A 17,903-nucleotide genomic window follows, 5' to 3' on the forward strand; every position below is an offset into this window, starting at 1 on the left:
GTGCTGCACAATATCGTTTATTACTTAGTAAATACTGATATCTATGACTAGCTAGTTTATTGTGATGGTGCTTTGTTTTCTCTATTATTATGTTGCTCTTTGTTGTTTGCTGTCTCCTCTGTTTGTTTTTGTTTGTTTGTTTGTTTTTTTTTCTCCATACAGGTGACCCAGGAGTTCTTTTTTTTTCTCTCTCTCTTCCCCCCCCTTCTCACCGTCTCTTCTCCCCTTTGGTTTTCTTTCTTTCTCTCCCCCTCTCTCTCTCATTCATTCCCCCTGTCCTATTTATTAAAAAAAAAAAAAAAAAAATGACAAAGGATGAACTGAAGCTCTGCCATCACGTAATGTCGCATACTGCTGTTTCTGATGTCATTTAAAATTAAAAAAAAAAAAAAAAAAAAAAAAAAGAATCTCAGACATGTGAAGTAATTATTTCACCCTGCATTATAATGACTGATTTTGGCCATAGTTACTGCACAAAATATTTAAGTATGTAATAATCAGAATCAGAATCAGAATACTTTATTGATCCCTGGGGGAAATTATTTTTTGTTACAGTGCTCCATTTTAAACCAACATTAAGACAAGACAGACAATACGCTAACTAAGAATAGTACAATATATACATATATATACATACATACATACATAAGTCACTTATAAATAAATATTTGGAAAAGAAACATGTGTAGTTATAGCAGCAAACAGTGTGTTAAGTGGATGCGTTGTACAGGGAGATGGCCACAGGCAGGAATGATTTCCTGTGTCGTTCAGTGGTGCTTTTCGGTAATCTCAGTCTCTCACTGAACGAGCTCCTGTGACTGACCAACATGTCATGGAGTGGGTGGGAGGTGTTATCCAACATTGTCTTTATCTTGGACAGCATCCGCCTCTCCGACACCACCTTGAGGGAGTCCAGCTCCATCCCCACAACATTGCTGGCCTTACGGATCAGTTTATTAAGTCTGTTGGCATCTGCGACCCTCAGCCTGCTCCCCCAGCATGCAACAGCATAGAGGATCGCACTGGCCACAACAGACTCATAGAAAATCCTCAGCATTTTCTGGCAGATGTTGAAGGACCTCAGTCGCCTCAAAAAATAGAGACGACTCTGGCCCTTCCTGTAAAGTGCTGTGGTGTTTTTAGCCCAGTCCAGTTTATTGTCAATGTGTACTCCAAGGTATTTATAGTCCTCCACAATGTCAACACTGACCCCCTGGATTGAAACAGGGGTCAAGTGTTTCCTGGTCTTCCTGAAGTCCACGATCAGTTCCTTGGTCTTTGCCACGTTGAGCTGCAGATGATTCTGCTCACACCACGTGACAAAGGAGTCGACCACAGCCCGGTACTCTGTCTCATCATCCCTGCTGATGCATCCAACCACCGCAGAGTCATCAGAAAACTTCTGAAGATGGCAGGTCTCTGTGCAGTGGCTGAAGTCTGTGGTGTAGAGGGTGAAGAGGAAGGGGGAGAGGACAGTCCCCTGTGGTGCCCCTGTGTTGCTAATCACCTTGTCAGACACACACTGTGGGAGACGTACATATTGTGGTCTTCCTGTCAGGTAATCAACAATCCAGGACACCAGAGAAGCATCCACCTGCATCGCTGCTAACTTATCACCCAGGAGGGTCGGCCTGATGGTGTTGAAAGCACTGGAAAAGTCAAAAAACATGACCCTCACAGTGCTCGCCGGCTGGTCCAGATGGGTGTAGACACGATTGAGCAGGTAGATGATGGCGTCCTCTGTTCCGAGACGAGGCTGATAAGCGAACTGAAGGGGATCCAGATGTGGTCTTACTATGGGTCGCAGCTGGTCCAGGATGAGCCTTTCCAGGGTCTTCATGATGTGGGAGGTCAGTGCCACGGGCCTGTAATCCTGGGGGCCACTGGGACGAGGCGTCTTTGGTACAGGGACGAGGCATGATGTCTTCCACATCACCGGGACCCTCTGCAGACTCAGACTCAGCACAAACAGTTTATGAAAGACTCCACACAGCTGGGGGGCACAGGTCTTGAGGACAAGGGGACTCACTCCGTCTGGTCCAGCAGACTTGCCTGAGTGAAGTCTCCTCATTTGCATCTCAACCTGGTATTGAGTGAAGGTGATGGGTGGGGGAGGGGTGTCAGGAATCTCACAGGAGGCAACATGTGAAGAGAGAGGCTGGCACAGTGGTGTGGCTCTGGATTCCAGGCTGACTGCAGGTGAGGTTGTGGGGGTGGGAGCAGACACTGTGGTGTCGAATCTATTGAAAAACAGATTCAACTCGTCGGCTCTATTCTCACCTCCCTCAGCTCCCCTGCTGTTGGTTGGCCTGAATCCAGTGATGGTCTTCATGCCCCTCCACACCTCTCTCATGCTGTTCTGCTGGAGTTTCCACTCCAGCTTCCTCCTGTAATTGTCCTTAGCCTCTCTGATCTTGTCCTTTAGTAACACCTGGACCTTCCTCACCTCCTCTTTGTTGCCCCCTCTGAAAGCCCTCTTCTTGTTGTTGAGGAGGGCTTTGATACTTTGTAATGCTCCTCTTATTTTGTTAAAACTTTCAACATCATGTATTTTTTTACATGGTGCATCTGTGGCAGGGACTTCAGTACTATAAATCAGTAAACAGAATAAGATCTAAGCACCATGTGCACCGTGAGATTTTTTTTGGATCAGACATCTGGTAGAGCAGAAGGTCAAGCCGCGGGTTATTAAGTAGCCTCATAAAACACCAGGGTAAATGGGAAGGATATAGCTTACAAAGTACATAAGTCGACGGCATGAAGCTTGGATCATGAATGCACCATGTGAGTCTTAAACCATCTATTTTGGCAAGCACTGTATAGGTATCACATATACGTATATTACACTGGGGTTACATTCTTATCTGAGATGGCTATAGCAGGATAAAGGGGACTAATTTGGAGCACTATCCGAGGAGCGTTATTCATACTGAAGGTGTATATTTATACATTTATCAGGGTGCATGCACCGTATCTTGTTCTGCAGTTAGCGTTTTAAGGTGGTGGATGGCTAAGATTAGATTACTCTAAGCTCCAACAGCCCAAACTAACAAGACAGATTGCTGCAAAAGGGTTGCCTGCATACCAGATTAAGACTCCAGATCAGTGGGCCAGGTTTACAAAGATCTATAGAAGCCTTTAGCCAACACGCAGGCCTTTACCACTACAAGAAATGTGTTCAATTGTTTCTTGTTTTACTGTAGTACTACTGTTGTGGAGTGGTAGAGACTATACTTTTATACTATGTGTCTACGTTTTTGTTTTCAAAACAAACCAAACTTTTTGCTAGTCCCACATTCTTCACAGATTTCTGGTTCGACATGTTGTCAAACCAGAAACCTACTCTTCAGATGAAATGGTGTGACAACTGACTGCTATCTGACCAAACAGATTTTTTTCAATGGGCTGCCTTTGACAATTATCATACCATAAAAAATGGATCACCAGTGCTAACCTTTTATTGATTTCTAATCAAGCTATACAGTTAATGGTAGTGTTATGCGGTCAATGTTTCCAGCAATCAATAGCAACTGAATCTCTGGTTGCTGGTTAGGTAATAAAGACTCTGGGGGGAGGATACAGCCCCAGGGACACTTGTCAGCTATCAGAGACCCAGCAAATATGTGCCTGGCCAGTTTGATTAGATTGATCCAATCGGTCTAGTCAGTTCAGCTGTAGTCTATTTGATTTAGCCTGAACTAATTTTAGTCACCCATCATTACTACGTCTTTGCTTTTCCTGATCAGACTGGTCTTTCACAATGAGAAACAACAAACACAATCCCGACTCCTCCCTTTATTGTTTTTATTGTTGTCGTATCAGACCAACCCAAAGAAGTATATCCAGAATAAACACCTTTTGCAAGTCAATGAGCATGTTGACGTTCACTAAGATACTTTGATCACTGCAAAATTGACAGTTTTTAATAGAACATATACAATATGACAGTTAACAAAAAAAATCCAAATGTGTTCTCTTATCACTTCCAAACTGTCAGACTTGACTGCATGCAGTCTTTACCAAGCCAGCACACATGGTACAGTGTTTGGAGAAGGCAGCCTCCTAAGCTGACATTTACTTTTTTTTTTTTTTTTTTTATAATTGAAGTCTTTATTTGTTTTTAACATTTCACAACACTAAAACAAACAAAACAACCAACAAACAACAACAGAAAAAACCCCAAAATAAAATATAATAAAAAAAACAAAAAAAAACAAACAAACAAAAAAAAACAAAACCCAAATCAGTTAACTCAAATCTTTAAGTCATTCCCTTACTGAGTGCCTACACTGACATTTACCTTTTGATATGGAGCTAAAATTCTCTGAAACAAAACAAGTAAAATCACCAAACCCAAAGTGGTGACTATTGTTAAACTCAGTACTAAATGCTTCTAGTCTTGTGAATGTAACTGGCCTGGGGTGTGCTGGACCTGTCTGGGATGACTGGGTTGAACCAGTCTGGTTTCTGCCTCCCGAGTTATGCTGTCTGTGCAGGATTTTTGTTCCAGCCTGACAGGCACCCACTGTAATTAACTCCCTGGATCACTCTGCATGCTCACTCAAACAGACAAAAAAGTGATGGGGGAGAGTATGGGTGCAGGGGGAAAGTGGGGTGAGAGAGAAAGAGAGAGGGAGGGTGACAGGCAGACACATACAGTGATATGTTGACACAGACAGACAAGAGGGCAACAGCTCCCAGTTATGGGATTCAAACAAACACATTCCCCTGTATGGATGGCAATATACGACTGAAGCAATAGCAAGGTTGATGTATAGCTCTGCTCTGTGAGGTGTGGAATTCCCTGGGAAAGGGAAGGAAAGAAGAGGGATGGTGTCCACACTGTGAACTTTAATTACCCACTCATTCAAGCTGCATTTGGACAGCTAATCCCCCGGCTTCCCTTTCTTTATGGTCACAGGAGGACAGGAGTCTGGTGCTCCCAGGCTGCAGTCTCACAGTAAAGTGGACAGCATCAAACAGTGTACTGGCTAGTCATGTACAAGTCATTTATCATCCTGTCCTGTGCTTTTTCATTGCCATCACGGCTTTAAGTCATTATTATTATGATCACTTTTGTCTAGTCAATGGCAACCTGAAAACATTGAAACCATGAGTAGACTTTGGTGATTTAGAGTAAATGGGTCAGATCATGTGCACCGAGTGACTAGAATGTTGCACTGAATGTTGCACTGGATGCATCTATAGGCGTGTGACCAGGCCTCTGTGTATGTGCACGTTTGTGTGTGTTCATGTGTCTCCCTGCGTATGGTAGCTTAGCATTAGCTACATGGCTGCTCACTGGGAGGGATGCCATGGTAATCCTGTGTTTGGCTCATTGTGTCCCCCTCTGTCTTTCCTTCTCTTCCCCTTCACGATCACCTCCTGTGTCTGTCACTTTTCTTTCTCACACGCTGCCTTTTTCCCTTCTCCTAGCTGTTGCTCTGTGTGTCAGAATTACAGTCTGTTTGTTTTTCTCAATTCACTATCTGTTTGTAATACAAAATCTAATTATACAGTAAATTATCTATTATCTTCTCAAATGACTTAATAATTTTGGATTGAAGCAGCCTGTTTTATAACAATTACCCCCAAAACTTGCTGTTCTCAGTAGGACTGGATGGGTGAAGTTTAACACTGATGGCTTTTCATCTTCAAAAAATGATCACAAAAATGTTGTTGCTGATGTCATGACAAAAAACTGTCTGGTGGCAAAACACAATTCTAACATTGATACCGCAGGTGAAACATGCTACCTTTGCAAGCTCTGTAAATTTCCCCCCAAAAAGGGCAAGTCGATTATTTAAGTAGCTCTGAACAACTGCTGATATGAACCTGTTTCAGTAAGTGTTGGGAGTAATACGAGCAAAGGTGATGAGGGCATTCCTGCTGCTTGTTAGTCCAACAGAAAGAGCCTGATCTCAAGGATTAGCCAAGACTCTTGTTTTGGAATTAGCTCCAAACCAAACACATGACTGACTTTCCTCACACAAAGCCAGCAGTCAGATCAGATGGCTAACTGTAACACTGCTGTCTATTGTGAGGCTAAGAGTCAGAGGGATGCATTTCTTTGCTCCTCCACGAGGCTGCCTCCCACCATATTTAATATTCACACCATATAACAATGTTTCCCATTACTTCTCCACATAATTACGTTTGGTGGGCTACAGCGTGTAAAGGCTTTGACAGAGGAGCCATATTAAACATTTATAATAATTCGACATTTTCCTCCCACTTCAATTACAATGCATGAAAAAGACTTTCTCAGAGTGATGTTTGGTGCAGTCACCCCTACATATGCTACAGTCCTCCTATTTACTCTGTTCTCACAAAATACATCTCATTCATAATTCCATTTCATAAACAACAGATAGGCTGTGCTTTGTAGACCTGGTTACACCTAAAGGAATAATACAAAAACAAATAATGCAAACATTAATTTATCTTCTCTTAGTGCTTGTGATACATGCATTAGACTGCATGATTACAAGAAGAAACAGCTTGTTTAATAATTTATTTCTATAAAGCAAGGCAGATGCCGTATATCCCCTTCATGATGTGTGCTGTTATTTGTTTCTTTCCTGATTACTACACCTACAAGGTTCAAGGTTCAAGGTTCTTTATTTGTCACATGCATAGTTATACAAATAAAGAACCTTGAACAACAAGCATTGATACAAACCTGAAAAACAATAATCGCCTTCATACAATTCAGGTAAATACATGGCATAGTCTTTCTGATAGGACACCTATCACAACAAGAAGATATGCTGACAGTCTATTCTATTATTCATACAGTCCTAGAAAAGGCAATGCCTCCACTTTCACTGTGTGCTGTCACTCAGCTACAAGTGATGCTCCTCGTTTTCACCTCAGTCTCCACGGAACTGCAGTCACACAGTCTGAATAGGAAGCAGACTACGTGCTGAGATTTCCAGATCTCTGTTCATTTTACAACAGTAATACTGTGTTTAAATTCTGAAGTGGATAAATAAAGTATAAGTATTACCAGTAAACCTACGGCATTGTGTTCTTTAAGTGCACTGATTATAATAATTTTTAAAAAAGCAGAAAACAGACTGTCTTACCTGAAGTTCACACCAAGCCACCTCCACCCAAGTCTCGGTGTCTAGGCCTTTATAGACGGTCTTGAAGGCTCCTCTGCCTAGTTCTATGTCAAATTTGAGGAACCTTCCTCCAGGAGAGGTAGCAACAGCTTTCATCTCTGCCTCCTCTTCCTGTTCTCGGTCCCTCTCCTTCCCCCTCGGTACAGGTGCAGATGAAGGAGCATCTTTCCCAGGCTCATGGACTGAGCTGGTGCAAGACGGTTCATGTCCCAAGGTTGCACAGGATGAAGCAACCCCATGCTGCTGAGGACTACTACTAAAGACTGAGTCTGATGAGCGCAGCTCCAGGTGGGGGGCACTATGTGATGCCAAGGTGGGTACATCCACCTCATCGTCTTCCTCACAAATCTCCACACTCTTCCTGAAGAAGCGCTTCTCCCTTCTTAGTCGTTTCTGACCTGTATCGATGGGTAGGGAGGGTGTGGAGAATGAAATAGGTCTGAGTACGGTCTCCTCCTGGGAGGCTTCTCCTCCACCACCGCCTCCTCTGATTCCTCCATCTTCTTCTGTTGCTGCTCTCCCTGCTTCTGTCTGGGAGGAGGATGAGTCCATAGGGGTGCTGTCTGTCCTCTCCCTTTGTTGGTCGACCCTGCCCTCCCACTCCGGGTCCTCCTCCTTCTGTCCATCAGGTTTCTCCGAGGAATCCTCGGTGCCTGCGGGCTCTCCTGGGTCAGTAGCCATGGGGAATGGGCTTTCCCACCCCTGCTAGACCTCCTCCTCCAAACCTTTGTTCCTCCGTCAGTCCCCGTCTCTCTCTTTTTCTGTGGTCACCCTCTCACTTCTTTTAACGTGTTAAGAGACTGCTGTCCTTGATCAAACGGGTCACTCTGTCACTCTTTTCCTCCGTCGTCTTCCTCGGACTCTTTTACTCTGCTGCTTTACAGAAGCACAGAAGCAGGGTGAGATGTTTCTATCTTCACTTTCCTTCTCAACATTGCCTACATTTTCTTCAGGAGCGACTTGTTTGGTGCTAATCAGAAAGAATCAGACATCTCAGGGCTCAAACAAACACAGGAAACCAGGAGGGTTTTCTTCAAGCCAGCTGGGGTAAGCAGCGCTGTTATTATTTCAAACTCTGATGCGGAAATCTTCAAGTAAACCTGCAAGACAAAAACAAAACACAGTCGATTGACATATTTAAATCTGTTGAGAAAAACACTGGTACATTATTTATATTTAATAAGATACACTTGGAATAGCCCCAACAGCCCAGTGTGAATGGATGGAAAGAATGACTTCAAGATATCATCATAATCACATAGAGGGTGAACCTTAAGAAAGAAACATTTTCATCTGTAATTTTAACACAACAAACGCCTCATTTGTGTACAATTAAACCGAAAGAGTCTCTGAAGAATATCCCGTGAGCCTGGTCAGTGATCACACATGGTTTCATCAATCGTCAATCACATGTTTACCAGAGTCTAGCGTCTGAAGTTGTGCTCAACAGCTCCATTAGCGAACAGAAAGCTGCAGTTAGGAGTATACAATCCCAACCATTAAAAATGGATGATGAACTATGGGCCAGTTCGGTTGAGTGTGAATAATTCATACTCAGAGGGATTGTTGAACTGTATGAGAGATACTATCACACATATGCAACAAAAGCCTCATAAGATTACACAACTGTGATTATGATTATCACCACTACAGTATTACTCATACCCTGGGAACCATTTAAAGCAGTGTAATCTTTTGAAACTACTGACTGGCCCTTAGGTAAAGTGAGGCAGAAGTGAACAAAGCAAGTTTCTTCTGAAATAGTGATCTTCCTATAAAAAGTACCAGATTGCTGTTAGGCTTTTTTGGTGATTTTTGTGTCATTGTGTGGACAGAAGTGGGCAGCTTTCCAGTGGCATCTTTATCTTCACTTCTCCTCTATCACTCCCCACCTGTCCCATGGTATTGTATCTCCCCTGCCTTCTTACAGCAAATGATCTCTAAGTGGCTCATAGCCTGGAGTTACTTTGGAGAGTGCATCTTAGAGCCAGGGTTTAACTACTAATAAAAGTTGCAATAAGGCCCAAAGTCACCTTATGACTAAGCATTTGAAGTTACAGGAAGCATACTAATGGATACCAACAACAGCCGTAGACAAGGATTGTTATGGGAATGTAGTGAATAGGAAGTGCAGTCCAATTCAGGATATTAACAAATATAAGTTTACACCTTCACACATATTAATTTGAAAGTGAACATGTGAAACCTACTGCAATTATGCACCCAAACAATCTGTGGTTACAGCGACTTGGCTATGAAGAAACCCACCGAAGCAGCCGGCCTCAGACCCTGAAATGTCACAGTAGCAAATCTGAACTTGTCTTTAAGCTCGAACAAAGCCCACGGTTACCACAGGGGAATCATCTGGAAGCTCACAACAGCCATTATCTCTTTTATTACAATGACATTAACACTCACATCAAGCCTATTGTGTCTCCAGGCTCAAACGCAGTGAGTCTGAAGTGCAATGCTAGTAGCTGTCAGTCAAACTAATGCGCAATACACTGTCTGTTGACTAACTGCCTAAGCTCCCGATGAACAAGCAATTCAAGTTTAGCAACATTTCCAAGGAACAGATACGTAAGCTAAGAGAGAAGCCATCATCAGCATTAAGCAAGACACACCCAAATACTATAACGAAAGAAAACAAACATTGTAAAAAATCATCAAATAATAACCTTCAAATGTGATGTAATATGTTGTTATTTAGGCTGTTTTCTAGGAATCCGATTGATGAATAAAATATTCAAATATCCACCAAATGAAATACTTCCATCTGTCTTTTTTCTTGCACTTCTCCAATTAAACAGATTAAGTAATAAAGAAAATGGATCGATCAGCAGCACCACTCAAGTGAGGGTTCTTTTTTCTCTTTCCAAAGTCCAGCAGCTACTAGCCAGTTGTTAATAATAAATATAAGGCTATTCTACAACCCAAATTCCAGTTGGGACGTTATGTAAAATGTACATAGACTGCAATGCCGTAAACCCATATTCTATTTGTAGCAAAACACAGAAAACATATAAGTTTGAATTTGATGGTAACAACACATCTCAAAAGAGTTGGGACAAGACCAACAACAGTCTGTAAACATCTCTGAACTGAGGAGACTGGACTTAGAGGAGAGCAATTTTGTACCATTCTTGTCTGATATAGGATTCTAACAGTCCTGGGTCTTCTTTGCATGGCACAGATTTAACCCACATTTGTGGATGGCACAGTATTCATGTACCATTTCTGGCAGTGTTTCTGAGCCAATTGAGTGGTTTTCATAACAGAATGCATTTAAAACATGCTCATGATCTTTTTGAAGATCATGAGCATGAAACATTGACTTTTTGGCCTTGTTCCTTGAGCACGGATTTCTACAGATCTGTTGGTGATATTATGTACCATAGATCAGCGGTCCCCAACCCCCGGGCCTCGGACCGGTACCGGTCCGTGAGTCGTTTGGTACCGGGCCGCGAGAGTTGAGGCTCAGGTGTGAAATGTGTGGTTTTCAGTTTTTTTATCGGTTTTCAGCGTTATTTTGTTATCGTTTTTACCGTTAACTCGGTTTTCCTGGGTCTTTTCACGTGTGTTATGAATAAATCTTCTTTTTTTCGGTACCGGTACTACTTTCATTTTGTTGTATTTATCCGCGACACCTTAAAGGCCGGCCGTGAAAATATTGTTGGGCATAAACCGGTCCGTGGCGCAAAAAAGGTTGGGGACCGCTGCTATAGATGATGAGATAATGACAAAATATTCAAAATTTTACATTGAGGAACATTACCGGTATTCAGAAATTGTTCCACAATTTTCAGATGTGATTTTTAGTATTATTATTTTTATTTTTGTAGATTGGTAAACTTCTTTTTTTTATACTCCAATCATGTTACTGATCTAATTAACATAATTAGTTGCAGGACGTCCCTTACATTTAAACTTTACAGCTTTTTCAGAAAGGGCTTTGTAATATTACCCTTTTCTGTATTTTCTAAAAATTAATTACTTGACATTACTAAGAAATGTGTTTGTTATTATTACTTTTAACTTTTTTTAAAAGAAAAACATCAACAGTGTTTGAATCAAATAGTCCTCAATTAAGTTGATAGAAGATTAACTAATGTTTGCAGCAGCATCTCCCCTGCACTTCCCTCTGATTCACTAGCTGCAGGTAACGCTTCTGGTGAGAGGCTCTCAGCCTGTAGCTATGTTTAGAAGAATCTGACAAATAGTCAAGAGTGTACTTCTTAAAGTTAACAGGGGAGAACAGAATGTGGGGACAGCTGCTAGTTTGCTTATCCTTACCCTTTAGCAAGACTAGGCACCCTACACAGTTAGGTCCATAAGTTTCTGGACAGAGACACTGTTTTTGATAATTTTGCTGCTGTATGTGACAGAAGTGTAGACTATTTTGCAAAAGTATTTATTTACTGTTTAGGAGCTCAGTAATTTACTAATTACAGCCATTATAACGTGCAAAAAACGACACAAAAAAATAATGAAGAAACTGAAAAAGTAAGCAGTTTCACAGACAGATGAAACCAAGATGAGCTTCTACCAGAATGAAAGGGAGTGAAAGGTATGGAGCAAGAAAGAAAACAGCTCATGAGCTAAAGCACATTATTTGCAAACATGGCAGAGGCAATGTTGTGGCATGGAGATGTATGGTTGCAAGTGGAACTGGTCACTAGTGTTTATTGATAATGTAAATGCTGATAGAAGTATCAGACTTGGATTTTCATCCAAGTATTAAAAACAATTGTTAAATCTAACATTATCTTACTTAGTTTTTCATTTCTTTTTTCGGCCTACATATAAACAGCTGTAATTCCTAAGCAGTTAATGCAATATTTTTCTTAATCCCCTTGAAAAAAAAGCTGAAAGTATGCACTTCAATTACTTCTTGACTGATCTGGTGTACAGAAGCACAGCTGTGTCACTGTTTCAAGAACAAATGGAGCTAACAGTATGTGTTTACAATTCAAAATTGAGGTCCTATTATTTTGTATCCAAATTTAAAATGATAAACACAGAAGAAAAAGAGCAGAAAATCCTCATGCTTTAAAAAGCTGAGTCTAGTAAGTATGAACTGATTCAATTACCATAACCCTGTTTCATTTTCAGTCGTCTACTCATTTAAGTGCTGCACCCTGTACCGGACTATCACTAGATAGACTAGATAGACTATCAAAAAGCATGCATCTAATCGAAGACTTGCTGCACAGTGATTAAAAAAAACTACAGAAAACTGGGTATGTTTGGGTAACCCACAGAGGACATACTGTAGTGTACAGTGAGTCTAAAAAGGTAAAGGCTAACAGGATGTAGGGAGCATAAAGGGGGAAAAACAACAGCCGATAAAGAGAGGGAAGTTGCCCTTTAAGCAAGAGCTTATTTGCCCATGTCCCCAGGGCAAGGAATTCCCATGAAAGCCACATACCGGACAGAGTTATCACAGCACATCAAACACGTTCAACCATCACTGTCTCTCACACCCGATCAGTCTCCCTTCCAAACACACCCACATAGACTCACGATACAGATATCAGACAGCAGGTTAGAACAAACTTTATCCCTCTGTCCCTTCAGCACTCTTTGTATCTTTTATACACAGACAAAAACCACACACACAGACACACATCGAAAGCAAACTGTCACTAGCACCCAAACTGCATGTCCCCTTTCAATGAAAGAATGCCGAAAGGAATTTCCTGACACCAGCCAAATGACCAAGCAACTGCCCGTGTGGGCAAGCGTGGTAAACTAAAGTTAAAGATAATAAAACCAATGCTGCAGCTAAAACTATGACATCTTGCTTTGGCAGCAAAATGACTCTGGTGCGTAGCGCGCATCAAGTTCCCGTGTCAGAGCCGTTGTCTGTTCAGTTTTCTATCAGTGCCGAAGTACATGAGAACTAAACAACTGACGTGCAGCAATCCTCCTGCCCTGCAGGCTACGGTGAGGCTCCTGCATGGGAGAACACCTGCAGCTGCCTAATCATTATTGAAATGTGCACCAAAAATCAATGTGACAACTTTGCTTCAGTGATGTGACTTCTGTTCTATTCTCAATACCCACTGAAGCCTCTGTTTGTTTTCACTTATAACTTTTACCTCTATGCTTAAACGTGTGAAGCACAGGAAAAATGTGCTCTGTGCAACTTGTGTTTACGCTCATTAAAGACAAAAGCACAAGTCCTAGACAAACATATATCTTTAAACACAACAAATATGCTGCAATCCGGTTGCATAACTTCCATAAATCACTTCACAGGGAAGCAGAATAATCCCTCAAAACAAAAAGCCGCTGAAAAATTAAGCAGGCATACAAAGGAAGAGCCAGGGGACTGTGTGCGTGTGTGCGTGTGTGCGTGTAAGTGCAGACGGCTATGTTTTTGCAATTGAGGGGGACATACAGATGAAAAAAGAAAAAAAAAAGAGCGACTATAAAGTGGCGAGGGGTACAGCAAGGGATTGTAGTTGGTGGGAGCGGGCGGTCAGCAGAGGCAGAGGGAAGGAGTGAGTTGAGTGGGGGTGGGGTGGGGGCAGAAGGGGTGGGAAAAATGTGTGTGAAAGAGAACAAGAGAGCGAAAAGGGAGGGCGGTGGGCTGGCACAGACAAAAGGTGGGGGCGGCCTGATAAAATATGTGCCAATGTTTGTGTGAATGAAAGCAGTGACTATAGCTAAATTTCTGCACCAACAAAAGCAGCTACAGTTGTGCACGGAGAGGAGTGGAGACATACCTTTAGTGTTTAGAAAAGGCTGAAAACATGAGGTGATTATATTAGCGCAGGAATAGTTTCCAATGGCATGTTCTGTGTCACTGCCCGACTCGGTGCAGAAGGCTGAGGGAGAGCAGGGTAAAGGACCATAAACATATAAATGTACTTTAAGTGCACGCCTAAAATCAGAAATAAATTCTTAAAAAATATTTAAATAAATAGAGCTCAGTTCTCCATTCATCATTGATCCCATCATTTTTAAAGCAATAAACACCAAATGTCCCGCCGTGACAACGTCTCGACTCTTAGGACTCGCTCTTGGTCTCATGTGAGCGGTTATCTCACACGGTTAAAATAAGACAGAAGAGGCCATGTGAAAATATTACCACTGGATTTAGAAACTGTGAAATTTTCCGCTATTTTTTATTTTTCATTTGCATAATGTAGATCAAAAAAAGTTAATTAAGCAAATAAATGGGAGATTGCGCTCGCTGCTCTGGAATGGAAATGATAATAACGCATTACTACAGAGACACAATTACCACGGGGCAAAAAGGTTTTCCATCAACTCGTTCTTCATTTAAAATAACAAAACGAATGCCTTGTAATCAAACTTCCAAGGCTAAACTGGTAGTTTCAGATGCAGTTTAGGCATGAAGTTATTATAGCAAAGTGTATTATCAGGTCATTTGCATGTGTCTAGTCTAGTCAGAGGCAGAACTTTGCATACTATCCCTTTGTTGATTTTCTTGACTGAATGAGCACGGTTACAGTGTACCAGGGAGTCAGAGATTAGTAGAAATGTTTAGAAGATCCAATTGGCAAGAAAAAATCTGGCTGCATTTAAGTGACTGATTCATTGAATATGTCTCATGTGCAGATCAAAACCTAACCACATAAAACCACTTCCCGTCTGCAACACTAACTTTTCCACACATAACCAATACAACAACTTGAATCTGTCCAAATTCTCACAACTGCAAATTCGTCCCACAGAGATTTAACCTCCTAGGACCTGGCGTCCACATATGTGGACATCACATTTTGGGTTATTTAGGCCAAAATACTCAATGTTGCTCTACAAGGGCCTGATATCCTCTTACGAGGACGTTATACTGCTACTGTTCTATCAAAATTTTAAACGAATATCCTCATATGTGGCTCTCATTTATTAATTTTTTTTTACATTTTTAATTTATTAATTAATGCCGTGGAAGAGTTCGGGTCTTAGGAGGTTAAAGAGGAGATGGAGGCCGAGTGATATGGGGAGACAGGCTAGAGGTAACACAAGGTCTGAGAGCTGCTGGCCAAATTTTGAATGGGCCCAATGTCAAGCGGAAGCTATTTAGAACAACACAGGTCTCAGCTGTTGGCCACAGATAAAATATAAAGGCAGATGTGTCTGTGTTTAACGGGTATAAATACTTTTTAAATTTCAATACAAAATAAAAAAAAAAGTTGAGACTAAAGTGATTATTTCTCCACCTCGACTACACAAGTGCTTCCGCACATGTTGCTTTCTTCTCTGGAGCCCAATGAAAAATATCGAATCCTGGTTACCAGGATCAAACACAATTATTTGTTCTCTTCCCATTAGGGAAACGCAAGGCTGAAAACACAACAAGGACTTTTGTCCAATCCAGGTCAAGCATGGGAGAGTAGAGTGTAGGTAGCACACACGGAGTACTGTTCACCGAGAGAGGGAATATGTTATCTAACCCTGTTTTTTTTTTTTTTTGTTCTCTTCCATTCCCCTTTGCGAGCAGAGCTGTCCAGTTCTGAGAGATTCCTATGGTCCAGGTGCGGGAAAGGCTCCTTAATCAGCCAAAGTTGAAACAGGATTACATGTCACTAAATTGGCTTACCACTCCTGGAGTTCCTATGAGCCTTCCCATTCCCTCAGTCACTGAACTTTCATGGATGCTGGAGTACTCTGAGCTCAGCATAGTGTTGATTTCAGGAGTTTAGCAAGTGCCCTCTCTAATGTTTTGAATGCACCACTACTACTCTCATCTGGATAAAACCACTGTTTTGCTATAGATCAATGGTGAAGTTAAGGGAATGCATACATTTATAAATATTATATCAATACCTTTTGCTGCTGATGGGAGACAGCAGGGGTGATTTTCATTTTTTAACATTAATTGGCAAATTGCTTAAAGCCCCCATGATGTGGCCGGTCACGCAGTACTCACTGGTTCGTGTATGTTATTCATAGGTATATAAATACATGGTACCAACACAGTGATGCCTGGATGTGCATGCACCATGATGTACAGCTATTGGCTAGCAGATAGCTCAGCTGACTTTGGAAACGCCACGCATAACATAGAGTACAATCACGATACAGGGCGAGAGCATAGTGACTGAGACGGCTGACACCATCACAAAAAATAAATAAATAAATCATCAAACCTCCAGGACTTGCCCTGAGCACATTTCAAATCACTCGAATGATGGGCTCACTGTTGGTGTGTGAGGGCCCGCAGGTCTGCACTAAGTGTTTTAACACCGCGTGAATTAAAATGGAATATTATGTGTCGGGATGATAAACACCTCCTGAGCGATCTCTTAATGCCCAAACAGACGGACAAAATAACAACAGCACCTCACCGGGGCACCACAGTCCAGTAATCACGCAAATTACTATCTGCACTGTAAATGAAAATAACAACAAACATCACTCACCCAAATGCAACATCGCAGCTCGTCGGTCCAGCGTTATTTAGACTGAATAGCTAGCAAACTCACAGAAAACTGGATATAGTCGGCTATCTATCTACAAACCTTGGTGTTATTTACAGGAGATTTACACTGGACTTTCTGCCTACAAAAATATTTTACACACGCTCAAAAAATGTATAATAAAAAAGCTTCGGCAAAACAAAAATAAAAAATCCGCTGGGTTCGTTTGTTGCTGTCGTTTTTTTTCCTCTTTACATTTTACAGGCTTCTCGCGGTGTTGTCAGGTTGAAAATCCCCACCGGAGTCGTCGATCCTCGGTCTGTGTGAGACACGGGCGCGGAGCACTTGGGATACGTGTATCCAGTTTAGACGATGCTTGCCGTCGGTCTACAGATTTTCTCACTCGCTGCTCGGTTTGTCGGCTCAAAGTTGACCAACCCGCCATTCATGTGTATCCGGAAAATATCAGCAACTTATGTACATAATTTACAACGTACGAGTCCAACGGCCTTCTGCAGTTTCTCGCGTGTACTGAGCGCGCGCCGCCTGCCAGTTCTCACTTGCCACAGGGCTCATCATCAGCCAGAGGACGAACACAAACCGACAGTTAGCTTACTACGCCACTAGAGGGCGATACGCCGCGTGTTTATGCCCGCAGTTTATCGTGTGGATATGGTGATGCATTCAAATGCTCGTCGTAAAAAATCTGTTTCAGGGGAGGAAGCAGGGTTTTCAGCGGTCTTGCAAAGGCAATTGAAACATTATGTGTGACTGACAGAGACACGGCTGCATAAATCTATATACTATTATAAAAAATAATTAATTCAAACACTATGTTTATATGTGTGTTTGTTAGCTTTTCGTGGAAGAAGTATTCAGTAGAACTACAAGAAATTTCTCAATTAAAAATCTGAAGTTTAAAACCAAAAGCATGAATAGAGGTAAAATAATAAAAACTTAAAAAGCTGAAAACTCTAAATAAATCATGTGCATGTTATACTTTCATTTGATACATTAGATCAGGAATGACTAACTCACGTTACCTCGTACATACATCCCACTTTGAATCATTAGGATGTCTTTATATAAGAAAAAGAAGCACAGTTTCAACAGAACATGACAGCTTTTTTCCCTTTATGATATATAAATGCTGCTATAGTTAAAAAAAAAAAGAAAAGAAAAAAAGTGTCAGCACTACTCGTTGGCCTTAACCGTATGAACTAACAGTGTCAAGCCCCCCACCCCCCCCCGAAACCCCAGATAGTTCTATAAATTTCTATTTCTATCTCTGTCGTAAAAAATAATGTATTGCTTTATGAATTTGGTGTAGCAAGAATGAGCAAACGCTTGGCCTTTATCAGTAAAGATAATTCTGTAAAAC

At 41.6% G+C, this 17,903-nt stretch overlaps 1 protein-coding gene across 8 annotated transcripts in view; it reads right to left on the reverse strand.

The window, feature by feature from the left end:
- The window catches only part of wnk3 (WNK lysine deficient protein kinase 3), a 40,092-nt gene extending 23,002 nt beyond the window's left edge, over positions 1-17,090 (reverse strand). For 7 of the 8 annotated variants that reach the window (XM_004558735.4, XM_004558731.4, XM_004558734.4 and 4 more), the window contains exons 1-2: positions 16,526-17,090; positions 7,089-8,227 (exon numbers count right to left, since the gene is read on the reverse strand). In XM_004558735.4, coding sequence (XP_004558792.1) covers positions 7,089-7,808 — 720 coding nt within the window. In that variant the 5' untranslated portion in view covers positions 7,809-8,227; positions 16,526-17,090. Of the gene's footprint in view, positions 1-7,088; positions 8,228-13,858; positions 13,961-16,525 lie in introns of all 8 variants that reach the window. The other variant, XM_004558730.4, reaches the window with a different exon arrangement.
- Positions 17,091-17,903: the final 813 nt, after the last annotated feature.

Source organism: Maylandia zebra, linkage group LG20 (assembly GCF_041146795.1).
Source record: "Maylandia zebra isolate NMK-2024a linkage group LG20, Mzebra_GT3a, whole genome shotgun sequence".
In the NCBI taxonomy this organism is placed as follows: domain Eukaryota; kingdom Metazoa; phylum Chordata; class Actinopteri; order Cichliformes; family Cichlidae; genus Maylandia; species Maylandia zebra.